Raw genomic sequence first — 19,545 nt, forward strand, 5'->3', positions numbered from 1 at the left:
ATATCAAAAGTACTGTTTTGGGAAATCAATTAGAAGAGTCACACAATAATATAGTTACCAAAACACTGTATAACTTTTGGTAACTTTAAAGTAGTCACGTTAAAGATCAGAAAAATAAATAAATTCTAATACTTTCACCAACAGCATTATAAGTTTGTGAAAGATAGTACATGAAAATCAATATGAGCAAGTAAAACACTTAGGTTACACAATTAGAAAAAAAAAACAACATTATGACTATATTTTAATATTGAAGCACAGCAATTACAGAGGAAAACAAATTCAGTGAAAAATATGCTGCTCATGCTCTAAGCATTTCAAAAAGTAAGTTTCTGAATTTGTGTTTCAAAATTTTACTCAGACACTGGCTGGATCGAGGGAGATTGAAAAATTCCTTTAATTTGTTAAAATATAAAACTTAAGATAAACACGAAAATGAGAAAAAGTAGCGTGACATGTCCTAGTTCACGCTTAGAGAATCCTAATATCAGTGATGGAGCCAGAATCCAAGAGCCAACGTGAATTTAAAGAAAATACTGTGCATTTTATGATATTAAGTTGCTGGTAACTATTTATACTGTATGTATAATATATAATGACTTATTAAAAATCTGACCTTTTTCCTTTATTTTCATTTACTATTAACTACATATAACAATCTCATTATGCACTGCTGCAGAAAGTGTGGTGGAGCCAGACTTTCTGGAAGTAGAGAGTATAACAAGTTGCCTCAATATTGCACTATTTTAAATTGCACATATAGTCAAGTTCTGCTATAATGTGCATTTTAGCAATGCGAATTTGCTCCAACGCAATTGATATATTAGGGAACAATGCATGTATATGATTTTCGCATTGGCTCATGCAAGATTTCGTCTGCGAGTAACTCCAGATGAACGCAAAACCTGGCACCAAGCTGAATGTAGCGACCTGCACAGCAATACATACAAGTTTATGAAGCTTAAAAAATGCCAAATGTGTGAGAGCTATATTTCCCATTTACTGTAGTTGTATTGGTCAGAGACACACTGTTGCCATTCATTGTATTCACAAGATAACAGGTGACACTGTAGGCCGACTCGTGTTTTCAGGAGCTTCCATTTTTCTGTTTGAACAGAAATGGTCTTGGGCAGGACACATAGCTTGAAGACATGATGACAGATGGACTAAGAAAATTACAGAATGGTATCCAAGAGGAGCTAAAATAAAACTCAGAGAAGACAACATTAGAGATGGACAGTACAAATTCATGAGTTTGTGGGTAGTATGGCCATTGCACAAAACAGAAGGAACTGGAAAGTTGCTGGAGAGGCCTTCATCCTGCAGTGGATTGAAAATGGCTGATGATGATGATAGCATGAGCAGAGGTCATTTCTGGAGGTCACTACCATAAAACAATAAAAACAATTTGCAGTTCCCAGTTAGTTTATCAGACTTTTCTATTAGTGCAATCTAATTATAAACGGATAGTAAACTTGATCTTACAGCATTTGTGATTATACTGATAGCTGGAATTCTGTTGGGTTTTATGTTATTATGGTGAAATGTGTTTCCCCTTCCATGATATCTTCAATCATATAAAACAAATACATTTTCAGAATTTTCTCTTCATTCCTATTTTTTAAGCTTCCTAAACTTGTCTCACTTGTGCAATTTGTGCATCCCGTGTTGATCGTTATTGATTGCTTACCTTTTTTACTGTTTTAAATTTTACAATCCAAAAAAAAAGAAAATGTCAGTGAACAGAAATATCAATCAAGCAAACTTCATATCTTGTCAAGGTAAAGTGCTATATTTACTATAATATTTATTTATTTATTAGAAATTTAAGGTGTTCAAACCTGTGTTAGAAATTTTATTGGGTTTTAACTTTTTTTAATGTTTTACTTACCAGACATTTTTTTTAGTGTTCTGCCCCATCCCCATTTTCCCCATAAGCCCTGTTGTTTTTAATGAGCAAAATACCAGAACGTGTAGATTTTTAGGAACACACGTACCACATTACAGCAGAACTGACTGTATCTCTTACCTGGTTCACTGCCACCTTCAGAATGAGTTGCCTCAGTACGGAACTACTCAAAGGAGCACTTCCCTATCTCAATAGGAAAATGCTGTGTGGAAGTAGTGTAATGTCAAGACAACTTATGAAAGCTGAGTGAGATCCATATTGCAGGGTGGTTAATGACAGTATGATATTGCAAAGGATCTAGAAAAGTTAGGCAAATGGGCTGAGAAATGGAAACTGAAGTTTAACACTGACAAATGCAAAGTACTGCATATGGGTAGCAGTAACCCAGAATAATAGAAAATGAAAAAGACCTGGGATAATTGTGCAGTCAGATAAGAAGTCCTCTGAGCAGGCTGCAAGGACAGCTCATGGGCTTTTGTCAATGATATACAGGAATTTTGCTAGCAGGAATATTGATGTGATTATCCCATTGTATAAGGCCCATGGTTCAGGCCACATCTTGAGTACTGCATACAGGTCTGGAAGCCTCATTTTAGGAAGGATGTAGAGCTGCTAGAACAAGAACAGAGAAGGGCAACAATATTGGTGAGCGGAACAAAGGGGTGCTCTTACCAAGAAAGATCTTGAAATATGAAAATTAACCCACATGCTACTGAAATGAAACTGCTGAATAAAAAGGCTTGGTTAGGACATCGCATATTCATATTAAAAATTAGAAAACACTAGGTAATTTTTATTTCAGGCTATAATGCAACTGTTAAAATATGTCCCTGACACCTGCATTATATTAGAGGTTGCATTGCATGTGTTAATAAATATTGAAATACATTAAAAAAATGTTCACCATTAAAAGTACTGATATCTGATAGGGAAAAAGTTCAAACCTCTATAATGAGGTTCTAGTATATTTTATTATAACACTTATCTACACTTAATTTTTAGGATGTATTGTATTTATTTTTATTTTGTAAATAAACAATTTTAATTTTTATTTGTGCTATTTAGTTGATTGATTTAGCACTTCCTAGATAAAGAAAAATTTAATATAAGATTTTAAATTATTTATTTTGTATGTGTTGTGATTTCCCTTGCTTGCTAAGGACCAAAATCCAGAAGGGCTCTGGTTCTAAGGATAGAGGATAATTCTGGATAAGGGATCTGGCACTGTATAAATGTGTGCATACATGCATACTCGACAGAATCCACACAAGAGATCTGGTACTGTATAAATGCGTGTGTGTGTGTATATATATATATATATATATATATATAGGCATTTTAATTAAAAGTCGGAGCTCTATCTGACTAATTTTTAGGTTTAGGTTATTTGTAATCTAGATCTTTTTTTTTTTTTGTTTGTATTTTAGTCAAATAGGTATTACCATTTCAATTTTGCGATTTCTAAATTTGAATTTTTCCTGATCAATTGCCTTTTCTCAATAGGCAAGTTGTTCCTTGTCCTCAGTTTAGCCAAAAATAACAGTTATTTTTTGGCTAAACTGATTGTTACATTTCTGAAACAAACAAACTGATTTTAACTGAAGAAAAGAAAACAAACACAATGATTGTATACATGATAAGAAAGGTCATATATACAGGAATCCATTGCCAACTTCTGAGGGGGGGGGGTATGTTATTGCAAAGTACCACACTTACCAAAACTGTACTTGACAGACTAAGATCCTATAAAAATAGTGGGTTATAGGAAAAGCAATAAATATGCTATAAAAATAGTGGGTTATAGGAAAAGCAATAAATATGCTATAAAAATAGTGGGTTATAGGAAAAGCAAAAAATATGCCAATTAAATAAACCAATGAGCCAAAACATTATGACCGGCAAGTCGTTCTGCAAATGAAAGCAACTGCAGGTGAACTACGGCACGTGCACGGGTTGGAACACGATATAAAAAACACCTGATACTGAGCTCTGTTAATCAGTGTTATTCTTGTTCTTCAGATGGAAAGGCAGTGGACTTAAGCGAGTTTGACAAAGGCCAAATTGTAATGGCCAAACGACTGGGTCAGAGCATATCCGAAACGGCACAGCTGGTGGTGGTGCTCACGGTCAGCTGTGGTTAGTAACTACCGAAAGTGGTCCGAGGAGGGGAAACCCACAAGCCCCCAGCGAGGTGTTGGACAACCATGGCTCATCAATGCTCGAGGTGAGCAAAGGCTCTCCTGGATGGTATGTGGCAACAGAAGGGTGACTGTGCACAACTCACCGGTAATTGGAATGCTGGTGACAAGAGTAATGTGTCACAACACAAAGTGCACCGAACCCTGCTGAAAATGGGGCTGTGTAGCCGCAGGCTGCTCCAAGTTCCCATGCTAACCACAGTTCACCGGTGACAGCACCTACAATGGGCACGCAAGAATCGAAACTGGACCTTGAGTGATTGGAAGAAGGTCATCTGGTCTGATGAATCATATTTCCTGTTACACGACACACATGTATCCGGCTGCGTGCACAGCCGGGTACGTGTGTGTCGTGAACCTGGGGAAGTGATGGCACCTAGATGCACTGTGGGATGAAAACAAGCCAGTGTCATGCTTTGGGCGACGTTCTGCTGGGATAGCCTGGGTCCAGTCATCCATGTGCCAGGCACTCTGACGTCTACCACCTACCTAAATATCATTGCTGACCACGTATACGCTTTCATGGTAAGGGTCTTCCCCTTGACGGTGCTGTCTTTCAGCAGAATAATGTGCCAAGCCACACCGCCCAGATTGTTCAAGACTGGTTTGTGGAAATCTTCCTCAATATGAGGAAGACTTCCAGGTATTGCCCTGGAAGTCATTCTCATATCAAGCATCTGTGGTTTGTGTTGGAACAGTAACTCCGATCTGCGCCGTCTCAACCATGGACTTTACAGGAGTTAAAGGATCTGCTGGTTATGTGTTGGTACCAAATACCACAAGACATAGAAATCTTGTAGCATCCAGGCCTCACCAGGTACGAGCTGTTTTGGCTGCTCGTGGAGGACCAACACCATATTAGGTAGGTGGTCATAATGTTTTGGCTCATCGGTGTATATGTAAAAACATACAGAAAACTTCATTTTCCATTTACCGTACAGCATAAAATTTTTATGATTCATAATGCAACAAGGAAAAAAAAAAAAAAAAAGGTTAAGAACAATGTGATGAAACGAGATTTACACATATAGGATGTCAGTTGTCCTAGATTGTATTTTCATTTGATACATTTTATTGGGTTGAGCATCGGCAGCAGACTGTTTTTTTAAAAAAAAAAAAAACTGTGAATGGATAGTTTGCTCATTTTACTTCTCAAATCCCTCACAGGAGCTTAACAATTCTTCCAACTCTTGCTTGAAGTCTAAGCTATACTCAGTAACAAGATTGATTTCTATAAAATGGTCAGCAAGACTAAATACCATCAGCATTCCCTTGTTTAGGTTAGTGAGAGTCATGACTAGTTTTGCTATAACATTGCCCTTACTGGAAGATTGAACAAAGTTTTCAAAGTCTCTTTCTGCTAACTCCTTGTGGGATTGAAGGAACTCCTCAACATCATTATGCTGCCTATTACTTTCCAAATGTTTCACTGCTTCTAAAATACAGTACAACTCAGCAGCAATTGGAGGAATGTCTCCTGTGTCCTTCACTGCCTTCTTCCAAATTTTTCTGCAATAGCATCTTTTCTAATATTTATGCAATTCACAACATTGTAGTGTTTCCAATACTGCAACACTGTTAGTGTTGGATAAGACCAAACACTAACAGTATTGCAACACTGTTAGTGTTGGGTCCCTGTCCATGGCATCCAAGGTGTGTGTAAAGGTACATCAAATGTAATAACTCTCCATTGTTGCTATCACATCTTGGTCTAAAAGAAGAAATGACATTGTGTTAGATGGAAAAACATAACCTCAATATTTAGATGAGCTAAAACCTCAAGGATATAACAATTTTTGAACATTGTTATTACAGTTAACTCATGCCTTGCAGTTAGAACTCCAAAAGAGAGGAAGATGGAGTTTATTTTCCCCCTTTAACACATGGAGGTTAACTGACCTATGTATAAGCAGAGGTCTGATGAAGCAGTCTCCAGAAGTACTGAAAAAGAAGAGTCAATCAGTCCTTGGATATTTTTAACCTGGAGCAGTATTCTCATCTTTAAAATTCAAGTTCTAGAAGGCTGTTGTTGTTGTTGTTAGTTGGTTTTTAGGAGCATTAGCAACTAAGGCCATATTGCTTCGGGGATATGCGGTGGTCATTCCCTGACCTTTCCGCATCCTCTGTATTTGGTGGTCATGGGCTCAAACCACCGTCTAATCAAGAAGACGTGTGCTACACACTGCTGCTCCTGCCTGCCTGGCTAAGGAGGCCTTCTAGAAGGCATCTGCTTACAAAATAAACCAGTTTTGTCCACATGGATACTTGCTCTGGTATATAACCTTTCTTCTGAATCATCTTTTTCAGGTTATCAGTAACTTTGCTACAGCAGTAGCACCATGAATCTGCAGAGGCAGCTTCTCCCATAAATATTATGTTGTACAAACTGTACCACCTTCAAACATTTTCAAACCAGTTCTTACTGGCTTTAAATTTAATGTGTCTCTGCATTTGCACTCTCTCCTCGGAAGTATTGATAAAATACTTATGTAACTGCTTAGCCTTCTCAGGCATCAGTGTACTATTTAAGAGCATGTTTTTACGAACCTGGTCTTCTGATTGGATGTTTAGGGCCTATTCCACCTTTTCTAAATCATGGGCACAAGACACTTCAGAACTTTTCAATGTTCCACATTCAGCATGTGCACTTATAGCAACCCTATTCTTCTTGATGAATGGTCAACTCATTCACTTCAAAAAAGCAACCTACTGATGCCAGAGGCTCTCCACATGCAAACCTATTCAGTACTTATTTGTTCCAGCATCATAACTTTCCTTGCTCTTTTCACACAATCTTTCAGTCCTTATTGAACTTTTAGAAGATATAATATTTGTAATAAAATAAGAGAAATTTACCTCAGTATGATACACAGAATACTTCTGTATTCAGCATCATAGCTCTGTTATATACTATCAAAGAGAAGATATAATAAAGAGAATAATGCATGTTAATTAAAAAAAAGGCAATCTTCAAACCATTACAAATAAAAACCACAAAAATGTATAGAGGCAATGACACGCTAATATGTAACACTATATATAGTACTGTAGAGTTCGCCAATGAAATGGTAGTGTAAACAAATCCCCTCAAGAGTAAAAATTTACTCTGTATTTCTCCCTCCCTCCCTCGCTTTAGCCATTAGACCTGCCCCAATGACCTACAGGAAGCAGGAGCAATAATTATTGTTTGTTGTTTAAATCAGAAGTGATTTGAAGACTGAACTGAAGACAGAGAAGAACCAGGTATCGAACCTACACCTCTTTCATCCTTACCTGCCACCCAGAGAAGATGAGCTTCATACTGGATACAAGACTATAGCCCCCTGGAACCCTCGTCAAACCCTTCCTAGATCAGAAGCCAAGAACCGCAATAAACCACCAACATCAACATCAAATGCAATAGCAATTAAAGCTACCAAAGTCCCAAGCCAACAAAAAGCATGAGAAATCAGATAACTTCACTGAGAACAAACTTACCACAGGAAATAAAATGTCCAAATATCATTCAATCCAACTCTCAGCAGATTATAATGACAATCTCCAGGGCTCCAGACCTGTGAAGGATATCCCAGTACATATCACAAGGCACAGTAGACCAGTGCAAACTTTAAAAAGAGACTTGCCACCTGTACGAACTCCAGTTACTATGGCTGCCACCATTCGAATTGTCTATCAAAATGCAAGGAGTATTTGTAACAAGCTAGACACTGTCAAACAGCTTCTGCTCTCTAAAATCTTTGATATTCTCTGCATTGCCGAAAATGTCGCTTGGGAATTGGGAGGGGGGACTCCCTTGCCTGCACTCCGGCTGGGTACCAGATGCTCTGTTCCTCTAGAGAGGATCATGGGGGGGGGGGTCGCAATATTCTATAATACCACTATCTTCTCATTGGCACATTCTGTGGTAACCCAATCCCTTGCATTTGAGCTGCTATGGTATTCCTCAAGATCAATGCCATCCTGATAGACACAGCAACAGTATACATTCCACCAGGACCAAACAGTGACATCACTGAAGATGTGATCCACTGGCTGGTAAATCACCTCCACACTTCTGCTAAGCACATTATTTGTGGAGATTTCAATCTTCCGCCTACTCTCACACATCTTAGTAGGAAACTCATTAGCAGTATGGATTCATTGGGTATCAGCCTACTTAACACGAGAGGATCTAAACTCTTGGATCTGATATTCTCTTCAGCACCATGCGACCTCGAAGACAGTCCTTACAATCTATTTCAATCTATTGCCATACTCCTGCACTTAGCCGCACCTAACTTCAATATCCAAGGCCCAAAAAAGAAAAAAGACATCACAGCACCCAAATTCATTGATCCACCACGATGTCTCAAAGCTGCATCCTTGATACCTTGCGAGGCTCTCAATAATTGCGATCTCGAGCTAGCTGTGGACCAATGTTCAAATCCATCATGACTAGATGGATTTGAACCATTGCAAGTTATGGTGCTACAAAGACTGTCTGCTTCACTCCCCATTCAAGAGCTTGGTGGACACAAGCATTGAACAACAGCTTTCAAGAAAAACAAAATCTGCATAAGAGATGGAAAGAATCAGGAGCTATACAAGATCGTATTGTCTTCTCCAGAGACCGGGCAGTTTTCAACCACCAGAAATCATTTGCAATTAAAAAGCATTTAAATGCAACCCTACAAAAAGGCAAATCGTTTTACGACTCGCAGCACACAGGAATTCCTAAGACACTGGACCTTGAACTGTGGATGGACCACATTGCACAGTTCTCAAACACTGTGGCCCTGATATACCTAGGCAACTTACCCATCAACAACTTTCCTACTGATATGCTTGCCACCGTTCGCATCGCCAGGAAGCAGCTTATAACTGCTATAAATGGATTGCCACCCACTGCAACTGCAGGCCCCGATCTTGTTGTTGTTGTCTATTTGGTTTTTAGGAGCATTGGCAACTAAGGCCATATTGCTCTGGGGATATGCAGTGGTCATTCTCTGACCTTTCCGCATCCTCCATATTTGGTGGTCACAGGCTCGAACCCCGGTCTAATCAAGAAGCGTGTGCTATGCACTGCTGCTCCTACCCACCTGGCTATGGAGGCGGGCCCCCCCGATCTTGTGTCACAATTCATGATTAAATGTCTTAGCTCGTTTACTATCAATTTTTAACCATGTCTTAACACAGCACTACTTTTCCCCTCTCTGGAACAGATATGCTGTGAGGCCACACCCTAAATGCCAATCTGCAACCCTCATTAAACAGTTCAGGCCAATCTCTCATTCTTCTAGCCTCTTGAAGCTCATGGAGAAGAAATTACTTTCCACCATCACCAATCAAATCATGCCTCACAAACCCCCACAGATTCACTATGCCATTCCAGGAAGATCCAGTTACCAATTTAACATCCACAACCAACACCATTCTCAGTGCACTAGAAGCTAAAGCAGAGCTTGCCATCATGTACATTGACCCGGAAGCTGCCTTCGACTCCATCAGTATCCCCTCACTTGTTCACCTTCTAGAAAACTACTTCTACATAAAAGGTGACATGTTGTGGTTTATCACAGTCCTGCTCTCTGACAGAACCATTCTTCTTAAAGTGGATCAACACACAATCTGGAGAAAAATCACTGCGGGAGTTCCCCAAGGTGGAGTCCTCTCCGGAGCATTATTCACTGCAGTTATTATTCCGTTTGTGCAACGGAGAGAAGACATACTCTGCTATGCCGATGATATTAAGATATATACTCAGATTAACCCCGGCGAACATCTCTCAAACTTCAATAAAAAGATCAGTGAAAAGTTACACAACTTAGGATCCTATCTCCATCAATTTGGCCCCCTCATTAATCCTTCCAAATCAGCCCAAATTGCCTTTTCTCTGAAATCCCAGCTTCTCTAGACAGTATTCCCTTCCCATTGGTCAAGATGCATACAGACTTGGGAGTCGTCTTCAACTATAAACTGAGCTTCAACCCCCACATTGACAAGCCCATAGCAAAATTCTGTCAAATGCTCTGGACCACAAAACAACAACTGCTCCATGTTAGAGATTTGGATGTGACTCGTCGGTACATATACACCTCAGTATACTCCGTCGTATTGTATGTCTCGGAAATTTGAGGGTCTGTGGCCCCTACTAACATCAAGCGTGTGTACTCTGCCGAATACTGGCTCCTTCGTTGGATCACACAAAAACATCGTTGTCCACCCCAGCAAAGGACAACTGTGATGGCGATGTCGCTTAATTTTAATTTTGTCTGACTTCCAGATCTTTTTTTTTTTTTTTTTTTTGGGTAGTTGTTGGTGCATCGGCTTCTGTGGCCATAATGCACCTCCCAAGGTTTTTGCAGTACTTTGATCCAAGCCCGAGGCGGGATTTGAACCCGCGACCTTTGGGTTGCCAGGCAGGCACTTTACCACCTGGCTAGCCAGGTCAGCCTGACTTCCAGATCTTGTATTTGAAAAACATCTTGTTCTCACTGTCAAGATGACAACCGGAATGGTCTTGGAGCCAAGCATCTGGGAACTGTGTGGCTGGAGGATCCCTCTACCCGGACTGAGGTCAGCTCACAGCTCACTATAACAGACTAGCGCTCAGTGACCACTTTCTCCCCAGGGAGATGCTTCCCACAATCCATTCAATTGACGGCGATCTCTGTAGGTTTGCGAAGGATCGGAGGTACCGAAGACAGATCCTCAATGTGCACTTTGCCTGACCTTGGCCAAGCAAAGTGCACATTGATAAGGGCAGCATAATAATGCCCAATATATTGTAAATCATGTTCAAATATGAAAGTGTTGTAAATAAAGTCAAGAATATCATTATGAATATAAATATTGATATAAATATAATATACAGTAAACCCCCGCTATTCGCGGTCGCTGATTTAACATAAAACGAAACCTAAAAAAATGTGAATTTTAAAGCGCCGTGAACATTTTCCGTCATAAAAAAACATGGGCATGGCTAAAATTATCTTTCCCGGTCAAAACAGCACTCAGTGAGTGGGGGGAGAGGGGGTGACAAAATCGCGAGCGTGGATGTTTCTCACTAATCCTTGTTCGGTGTGTGCTATGCGCTTGATCAATAATTTATCAATTGATATGCTTACAAAATTGATAAATCTACCATTTTGCAGTGTAAAACAGACTTTTTTGAGTGTGTGAACAGAAGAAAGTGACTTTATTTGGACAAGTTCTTTCTAACCCATACAAAAATATGGCTACGAATAACAAGGGAAATGTGAATGTGAAATTATCAAAGGTTGGCGAATAAAACTGAGTTATTAGACAAAATTTCTAATAGTGAAAGTGTCTTCTCAGTGGCAAAACATCATAAAATCAATGATTCAACGTGAAGAAAAATCCGCTATAGTATCCGTGAAAACACGCTAATTGCTTCAAAAATTTGCTCTGTAACTCGTGATGTTAAATTAGAAAAAAAATGGAAAAGCTTTAAATCTGTGGATAGAAGACCAAACTCAAAATAAAATTCCATTAAGTTCACTCATTATTTGTGAAAAGGCAAAACTCCTTTATCAACACTTAAGCGAAACTGGTGATAGCACTGGCGGATAAGTTATTTTAGTTAGCAAAGGCGCTGGTTTGAAAGATTTGTTTGAAATTTCTAATAAATATTACATTTAATATTAAAGTGTTTCTTATTTTCATCTCGATGCCATATGCTTGCATTTCACTATGTGCTGTCTTGATGCCATATGCTTGCATTCACTATGTACTGTCTGTCAGAGTCATATTATGAAGGTACCTATAATACATACATAGACAAAATTTTAGACTAGTTTTTCTTATATATTTCATACTTTGGAACGGAACCCCTTTATTACTATGGGAGCCATAACTCAGTATTCGCGTTTTCGGTATTCGCGGCATTTCTCAGGAACGTAACCCCCGCAAATAGCGGAGGTGGTTTACTGTAAATGTAAATATGAATGTATTTATGAATATCTTTATTAATTCATTGTAAATACTGTCAAAAGCATAATATCCTGTAAATAATTTGACACTGATTCTATTGTTGGCTCTGGGGAATGAGCCCGAACTTCGATGTGGGCCCCGTCTCCCCAAGGCTGTTGTCCACTAGCCAATATAAAACCCCTGGCATTACTGCTGTGAAGGGTCTATTTTATATACCACGTTTGAATACAATAAAGATTATATATATATATAAATGTTTACATTAAAAAAAAATGCAGATTGTAAAATTTTTGTATTCAAATATACCAGGGGTGGCCAACTTAATTTGTGATGCAATCTACTTTTTTTCTTCAAAATGTGCTGATCTACCATCTCAGGAATTTCATTGCACATGGTTAAAAAAGTTAATCAACACATACTGAAAAATGTTTTTTTTATAAATTTTAAAATTAAATACAATTCAGAATTCCTATTTTAAATTCATATATATTTGAAAATTTAATTTATGCAAAGTTTGTGTTCATGTCATCTGCCAAGCTTTCAAAATCGGGGATATACTGTGATAAGGCCAACTGTAAAGAATATTCTGTATGCAAGTCTGTAAAAGTAGAGCAATTCTTCGTCTTTGCTTGTTTCAAATACGAAAAGGCCAATTCACATAGATATGTGGGCACCTCTGTAGCCAGGTGGGAAGGAGCAGCAGTGCGTAGCACACGCTTCTCGATTAGACCGGGGTTTGAGCCCGCCACTACCAAATACAGAGGATGTGGAAAGGTCAGGGAATGACCACCGCATATCCCGGAGCAATATGGCCTTAGTTGCTAATGCTCCTAAAAACCAAATAACTAACTAACTAACATAGATATGTGGAATCAAAACAGGAATTTAAAAGTTTACTGCATTTTTTTACATTTGAGTACTTTTCTCAGTGATCATATTTGCAAAAGTCTTTTTCTGATGATCTGGCTCTTAGAATGATATTGTTTCGCAATGTAATAATTTCATTTTCAAGTAATATTTTTTTTCCCTCCATGTGAAAAATCTCAGCGATTTTTTTCTGCAATTTGTTTCGTATCTAAGTCGACATTAAATGGATAAGAAATATATTGAACAATGTCTTCAGTTGTTTTAAAATCACTGAATTTGGTTTCAAAATCGTCCACAACTTTCTCAATTTCAGAAACATATTTCACACTATGAAATTCAAAAACGGAATATTTTTGCAAATGATCTTGTATATTTGCAAAATGATCGAATTTTTTTCCTTTGAGATCCTTAGCCATTGCCAAAAATTGATATTTATATGCAGAAATACTACGAATCATGTCACCCACATTTTTATTTTTTTCTTGTAATTCCAAATTCAGATCACTTAATTTACTGGTAAAATCTGCCAAAAAAATCCAGATCACACAACCACTCCATATCTTGTAGCTGCTGATAATCATCTCTCCAAAAAAGTTTGATCAACAAATATTTTAATTTCATTCAGCAAATTTCAAAATCTCTGTAAAGACTTACTCTGACTCAGCCACCTCACATCTGTGGGTAAAATCAGATCTGGTTCATTTTCGAGTTGCATTTTGAAAAGTCTCCTTTGAAGAGATTGTCCTCTGATGGAATTCACGATTTTGAAAGCTATATCCATAACACTTTTAGTATTTAATCTTTTGCTGGTTAACACTTGTTGGGGTACGATACAGCTATAACTCAAAAAATTTTGGGAATTCATCATCCTTTTGGCACAATGCGATGAATCCGGTAAGATGCCCCATCATTGCTTTAGCTCCATCTGGACCTCTAGTTTTTTCTTTTAAGGTAACTATACCCAGCAGTTCTTCTCTAGAGGCAGAATCACCAAAACCCACACGAACAAAAACGAGCAATTGGGCTGTATCACTGACATCTGTAGATTCATTCAGTTGTAAAGAAAAGGACACACAATTAGCAATGTGAGCACGCAATTGTTCGCTCACATTTTTACTCATTTTTTTGATGAGTTGCATCACAGTATTTCAAGATAACTGCAGATCTTGAAGAGCACTTTTCATTTCATTTTTTTTCTTAAAATTTGCAAAAAAAGAATCTGTTATTTCTAAAAATGCATCTTTGATGAACTGACCATCAGAAAATGGTTTGCATTTTTTTGCAAGAAGATGACTCACTTTAAATGACACTACAGTTACTGCTTTAGATTGTAAATTATGTTATAATGAAATTTTGTTGTGCGATTTAAGTTATTTTAATTTATTTTTTCTAAGGTCCCTATTAGGTGGAAAATCTGATTGGTATTTACCATGGAGTGCGTTGAAATACCTTTCTAAATTTCCTTTTTTGGGTATAGCCACGGAAGCATTGCAAATCAAACAACATTTTTGATGAAATGTTGTTGTTTGATTTGCAATGAAAATGATACGTTTCATTCTTTTTCGTAGTATTAATTTTAAATCAAATCAAATTAATGTATAAGTATTGTTCAGTTATTAATATTAAGCAAGCTAAATAATAATTCAACACCTACACACGCTCTCCACAACGTAACTGCGTGAATTTTCACTAGACAAGCCTAGTGGCTGCAAGGTGACAAGAGTAGTCATGTCATTCAACGGATCTTAATAAATGCATGCAGTGGGGGGGGGAGGCATAATAATAATAATAATAACATTTAGATTTCGACTAATCTATTTATTATTATTAGCCGTATGGTGCAAGGAAGCCGAGGCTTCTGCTGCACCAGCCAAAAAAAAAAAAAAAATTCTGAATTACCATGAGAGAGAGAGAGAGCAAGAGAAGTAGAAGGGAATCACTAAGAAAGAGAAGAATGATGATATCCAGCTCAGGACTCTGGGTGTGCCAAATCCATACTCACCAGATGTGAGCCCCTGTGGATCTTTTTTACATATATTTAAAATTCGTTATGATCGACAGAAATTAAAACTGCGATCGACTTGTTGGCCACCCCTGAAATATATAGTTGAACAGGGATTCCTGTGTGCACACATGAAAGATTCAAAAGTAACAAGTATAATAAATACTACACTAAACCTTCAAACTAGTTCAAAGAAATACCAGATTAAAAACAAAGCATTAGCTCTTCCAGCATTACATTAGTTGTGAAGCTTGGATGCTGAAACAAAAAGATTACCAAAGATTAGCATTAGATTAAATACATATTTATGGGAAAAACAGCAAACTATACACTGCTAAACAAAAAGGAATGAGGAAATAGTAGAAGAACTGGAAGAAAAACTAATAAAAAAGAAAAGAAATTATCACAGACAAAAACAAATTGAACATTTAGAGAGAACAGAACATGAGATATCCCAAATACACTGCAAACCAAAGGGAAGGAACAGATATGGTCTACCAATGAAGAGATTAACAGACTCCAATATGAGACCAGAATAGGCTATCAGTAGCCTTGATTTACACGATGATGATAAACTTTCTCAAGATAACAAAGGAAAAAGAAAAAATTTATAGCCCTATACTGAACATAAAGCATCCACACAAATGAATTATTTTACATGTTTTATATTCAAAAGAATTCAACTATCAGGAGAAGCAAATATAAATATTAGGTGCAGCTTAATATTGAAGAAAACTATTGATACTGTATACATAGTTTGTATGCAAATTCACTTACCCATAAATTCAAAAACTAAATAAATATCTTTATCACTCTGAGCTCTGATCACTTCCAGAAGTTTAATAACGTTTGGATGATCCTCAAATTCTTGAAGGAATAAGATCTCTCGAAATGTACGCTTTTTGGGTTAAACAAAAATTGGATCACTTTCATATTTAACCTCTAGTAAGGTTTATTTTTTTTTAAAAATTTTAATATAAAAAGAAAAACTTTAAAAAATAGGAATTTCACTTCAAATTAAAAGCAATATTTTTCTTCATGAACCCTTTAAGTGCTATTTAAAGAGAGAGAGCTCTGAAACTAAAATTTGACTGGTACAATTAAGTTACTACCTAACATTTTCTTTCCTCCCAGTCCAGTGTTTCCCAGCAGAGCAGCAGCACCCCCCCCCCACTTCAGGAATGATTCCTAAGTTCAAGGTGGCAACAAAATAGAAGAAGGCGATATGGAAGCATTGAAAGAGATAGAGCTGTATTTAAATTTAATATTCAGAAGTGACACCATCCACTAATAAATATCAATCCTACTCACTTTTTCAAATCGTTCACTGCAATTTTGTTTAATTATTATATATTATTAGGATCCTCAGTACTTGATATTAATAAAATATATAATAAAGTAAATAAATAATACGGTAAAACTATGTTCCCACAAGTCACAACAGTGACATTTTTGAATCTCATGATCTCCAAGCGTGGGAAGAACAGCATATTCTAGATCTTTTGCATATGCTGTGAATCTTTCAGTTATGCAAAGCTTCCAGTCTCTTTGCAACTATAAGCAGAGTTGCACTCAATTAACAAATCAGAACTTCTGAAGAATTCAAATGACTGTACAAATTGTAAATATCACAAATATGGTATTAAAACATGAGTGCTTGTAATAACTATTTGGGCTTATAAATTGAGAAGAATTGGATAATATATTTCTCCTGGTGCATTTTATCAAAAATTTCTTTGTCCATGGTAAATTATTAATAATTAGTTTATATCTCAGAGCCTAAAATATTTTAGAAATTAATGTTTAACAAGTAAAATAAATTTTTTTTACATGTTAGAGAAACAAAAACAAGGTTTCTCTAACAGGTAAAAAATATATAATATATATCACATATCATAATGGATAAGAGATTTCTTTTATTTCAAATATAAATAGCTCATAATCACAATGAGTGCAAAAATAAAGTGCCAGCAATATTCAAATAAATACTTAATTTGGACATTCATTCCTTGAACAACAAATGTTTTTTTACCTATGTGCTCATTTTCATGAAAAAACTTTCTTGAATGAAAGTAGGAAGTGATCAAGAATGGGAAAAACACCTAACAACAATAAATGCTGATAAGTAAGCAAAAATGTCTCCCTATTCATGATTTGAAGGAAAAACTTGAAAAAAAGGAAAAAAAAAAAAAAAAAAAAAAAGACATGGTGTTGGATATGTCTTTCATTTAAATGCACTCTTCATTTGAGTTGACTGCCTCTTATATTTATTGCCCCTTATAAAATTTCACAATTAACTGCTAAATGTAGGAAACCACAACGCTGGAGAGACTCTGATCTTACCATCTACAAAAGAGATCATGAAAACTATGATAACTAATGTAGGTAGCATAACATTTTCAATTTCATTAAGCAACAATTTGAAATCAAGGAGAATCAGCAAGATACCAAACGAGTTTGAAAGTAAGCTATGTAACAATTTGGAGATTATCTCCCCGGCCTTCCCCCAAAGGAAAAAAAACCCCAAACATGAAAGCACAATACTAAGCACTACAAGTTGTAATCAACCTAAGTACTTAGGTTGAAAGTACTTAGTATCATTCCTGGATTACGGTTAAGACAAAAGATACTTGTTGACATTATACTTGAATTTCTGTATATTGTAAGTTTCAGGAACTGCTTACGAGGGAAAGAGATTCCAAAGAACAGAAGTAGAAAGGATAAATGAGGAATAGGAAAAGTCAATTCTTTAAGTATGGAGTTTGACAGCAAAGATGTTGACTAGGTGAGGTATACATTTGGATTGGTTTGGTACAGAGACATGGAATTAAAAATACAAATTCAGGAGAACAGGGCACATGGAATCTATAGAAAGGCATATACCAGAAACTGAGCATCTTCGAGACAGTGGAGCAACTTCATAAGAGATGGGTCATTAATTAACCTGACTGCCCACTTTTGAATAGGAGCTTGAGAGAGGTTTTAGGAGTACCACCCTAGATGGATTTTTCCAGATGAGGGAATAACATTCCAAGTTAAGAAAGATTTCAGCTTTGTACAGATTCAGTAGCTGTCTGGAAGAAAAGTAACTGAGAGCAAAATGAAAACCCACTTTTCTTTTTATGTAGAAGAAATACTTGATGTGCTCATGCCGAGACAGAAAGAAATTAAAAGTCAAGGTAATCCCCAATAGAAATGTGAAACTCTAGATATCTGTTTCAAGAATAATACAGGACTGAGTTTTGAAAGGACTGAAGTTAACTAAGTTTTCCTTGCCTGAGTGAAGAATAACCTGGAGATAAACATTTAACTAGATGGCAGAATGTAGTGTGTTATCATCAGCAAAGATATGGTTAGGATATCAAGTCAGTCGAAGGTCATTAACATATAACAGGAAAAAGCAATGAAATAGAGAACTCCAGCATTAGTTCAGAATTAGTAGACAAAAGACTATCTACTATCGCCTACAGTGAGCAGTCAGAGAAAAATCTGCTAGCCATTTTCAAAAAAAAAAAAAAAAAAAAAAAAACCTGATAAAAATCCATAAGATGGAAGCTTGTTTAAGAGACCTTTATACCAAACATCATCAAAAGCCTTAGAAATGTCAAGAGCAACTGAGTTTCAAACTTTTCTATCAAATTTTTTCATAAAAGTAAAATAATATACAGTAGATTCTAGTTATTTGGGATACATCAGGATAGTGCATTTTGGCTCGATTAAGCGTCTTCCCCAGTTATGTGAAGTTTCACGTAAATAGTTAAAAAATACAATGGACCCCCACTTTTCAATTGATTCTCTATATGATCAAATCACATTACGATGGACTCACCATAGTAAAATTAGTTCGCTATACGATACGTAGTAAGCACTGGTCATTGTGATCACGTTTGTGAATTGAATTTTAATTCTATTAAACAGCAATTCTAATAAGCGAAAATAGGAGTAATACTATCCACAGGCTATAAGAGTAAAGATATATTAAGCAGAAATTTACACTTTATTACCTTACCAATTAAAAAATTAAATGATACGTGAAAATTGGAAGAATATTTTCCAAAGGTTAGCAAAATAGAAATAAATTTACGCTTACATGCATAGCTTAATTAATACGTAAATACTAACTAGTTGATATTTTTATTTACTGATATTTAGGGGGATCGTTAAAATTTAAAACAGTAAAAAAGATAAGCAATCAATAACAAAGAATACGGCCTGCTCAAATTGCAACTAACACAATATTCGCAAGTGAGAACAGAGTAACAAGTTACGAAGCTTAAAAAATAGGAATGAAGAGAAGATTCTGAAATTTTATTTATGTTTTTTATATGATTGAAGATTTCATGGAAGGGGAAACACATTTCACCATAATAATGTAAAATCCCACAGAATTCTAGGTGTCGGTATTATTACAAATTCAATAAGATTGAGTTTATTATTGTTTATAATAGATTGCACTAAAAGAAAAGCCTAATAAACAGGAAACTGCAAATTGTTTTTGTTTTATGGTTGTGACCTCCACAAATCCGACCTGATTACATGGTATGGTCGGAGACAATTGTAGGATAATCTCAAGTGCTGCGGTCTCCTGCCACAATTAAATGGCATGTTGTCCCAATTAAGTGAAGAAACTCCTGGCT

The 19,545-nt window shown here is 36.5% G+C and overlaps 1 protein-coding gene across 2 annotated transcripts in view; it reads right to left on the reverse strand.

The window, feature by feature from the left end:
- Nucleotides 1-19,545, reverse strand: part of LOC150081039 (extracellular signal-regulated kinase 2-like) — a 102,267-nt gene that overhangs the window by 72,579 nt on the left and 10,143 nt on the right. For both annotated transcript variants that reach the window (XM_090381925.1, XM_090381924.1), the window contains exon 3: nucleotides 15,686-15,806. In XM_090381925.1, the coding sequence (XP_090238051.1) occupies nucleotides 15,686-15,806 (121 nt within the window). The remainder of the gene's footprint in view (nucleotides 1-15,685; nucleotides 15,807-19,545) is intronic.

This window comes from Mastigoproctus giganteus, chromosome 9, assembly GCF_048544385.1.
Source record: "Mastigoproctus giganteus isolate SK-2022 chromosome 9, ASM4854438v1, whole genome shotgun sequence".
NCBI lineage: Eukaryota > Metazoa > Arthropoda > Arachnida > Uropygi > Thelyphonidae > Mastigoproctus > Mastigoproctus giganteus.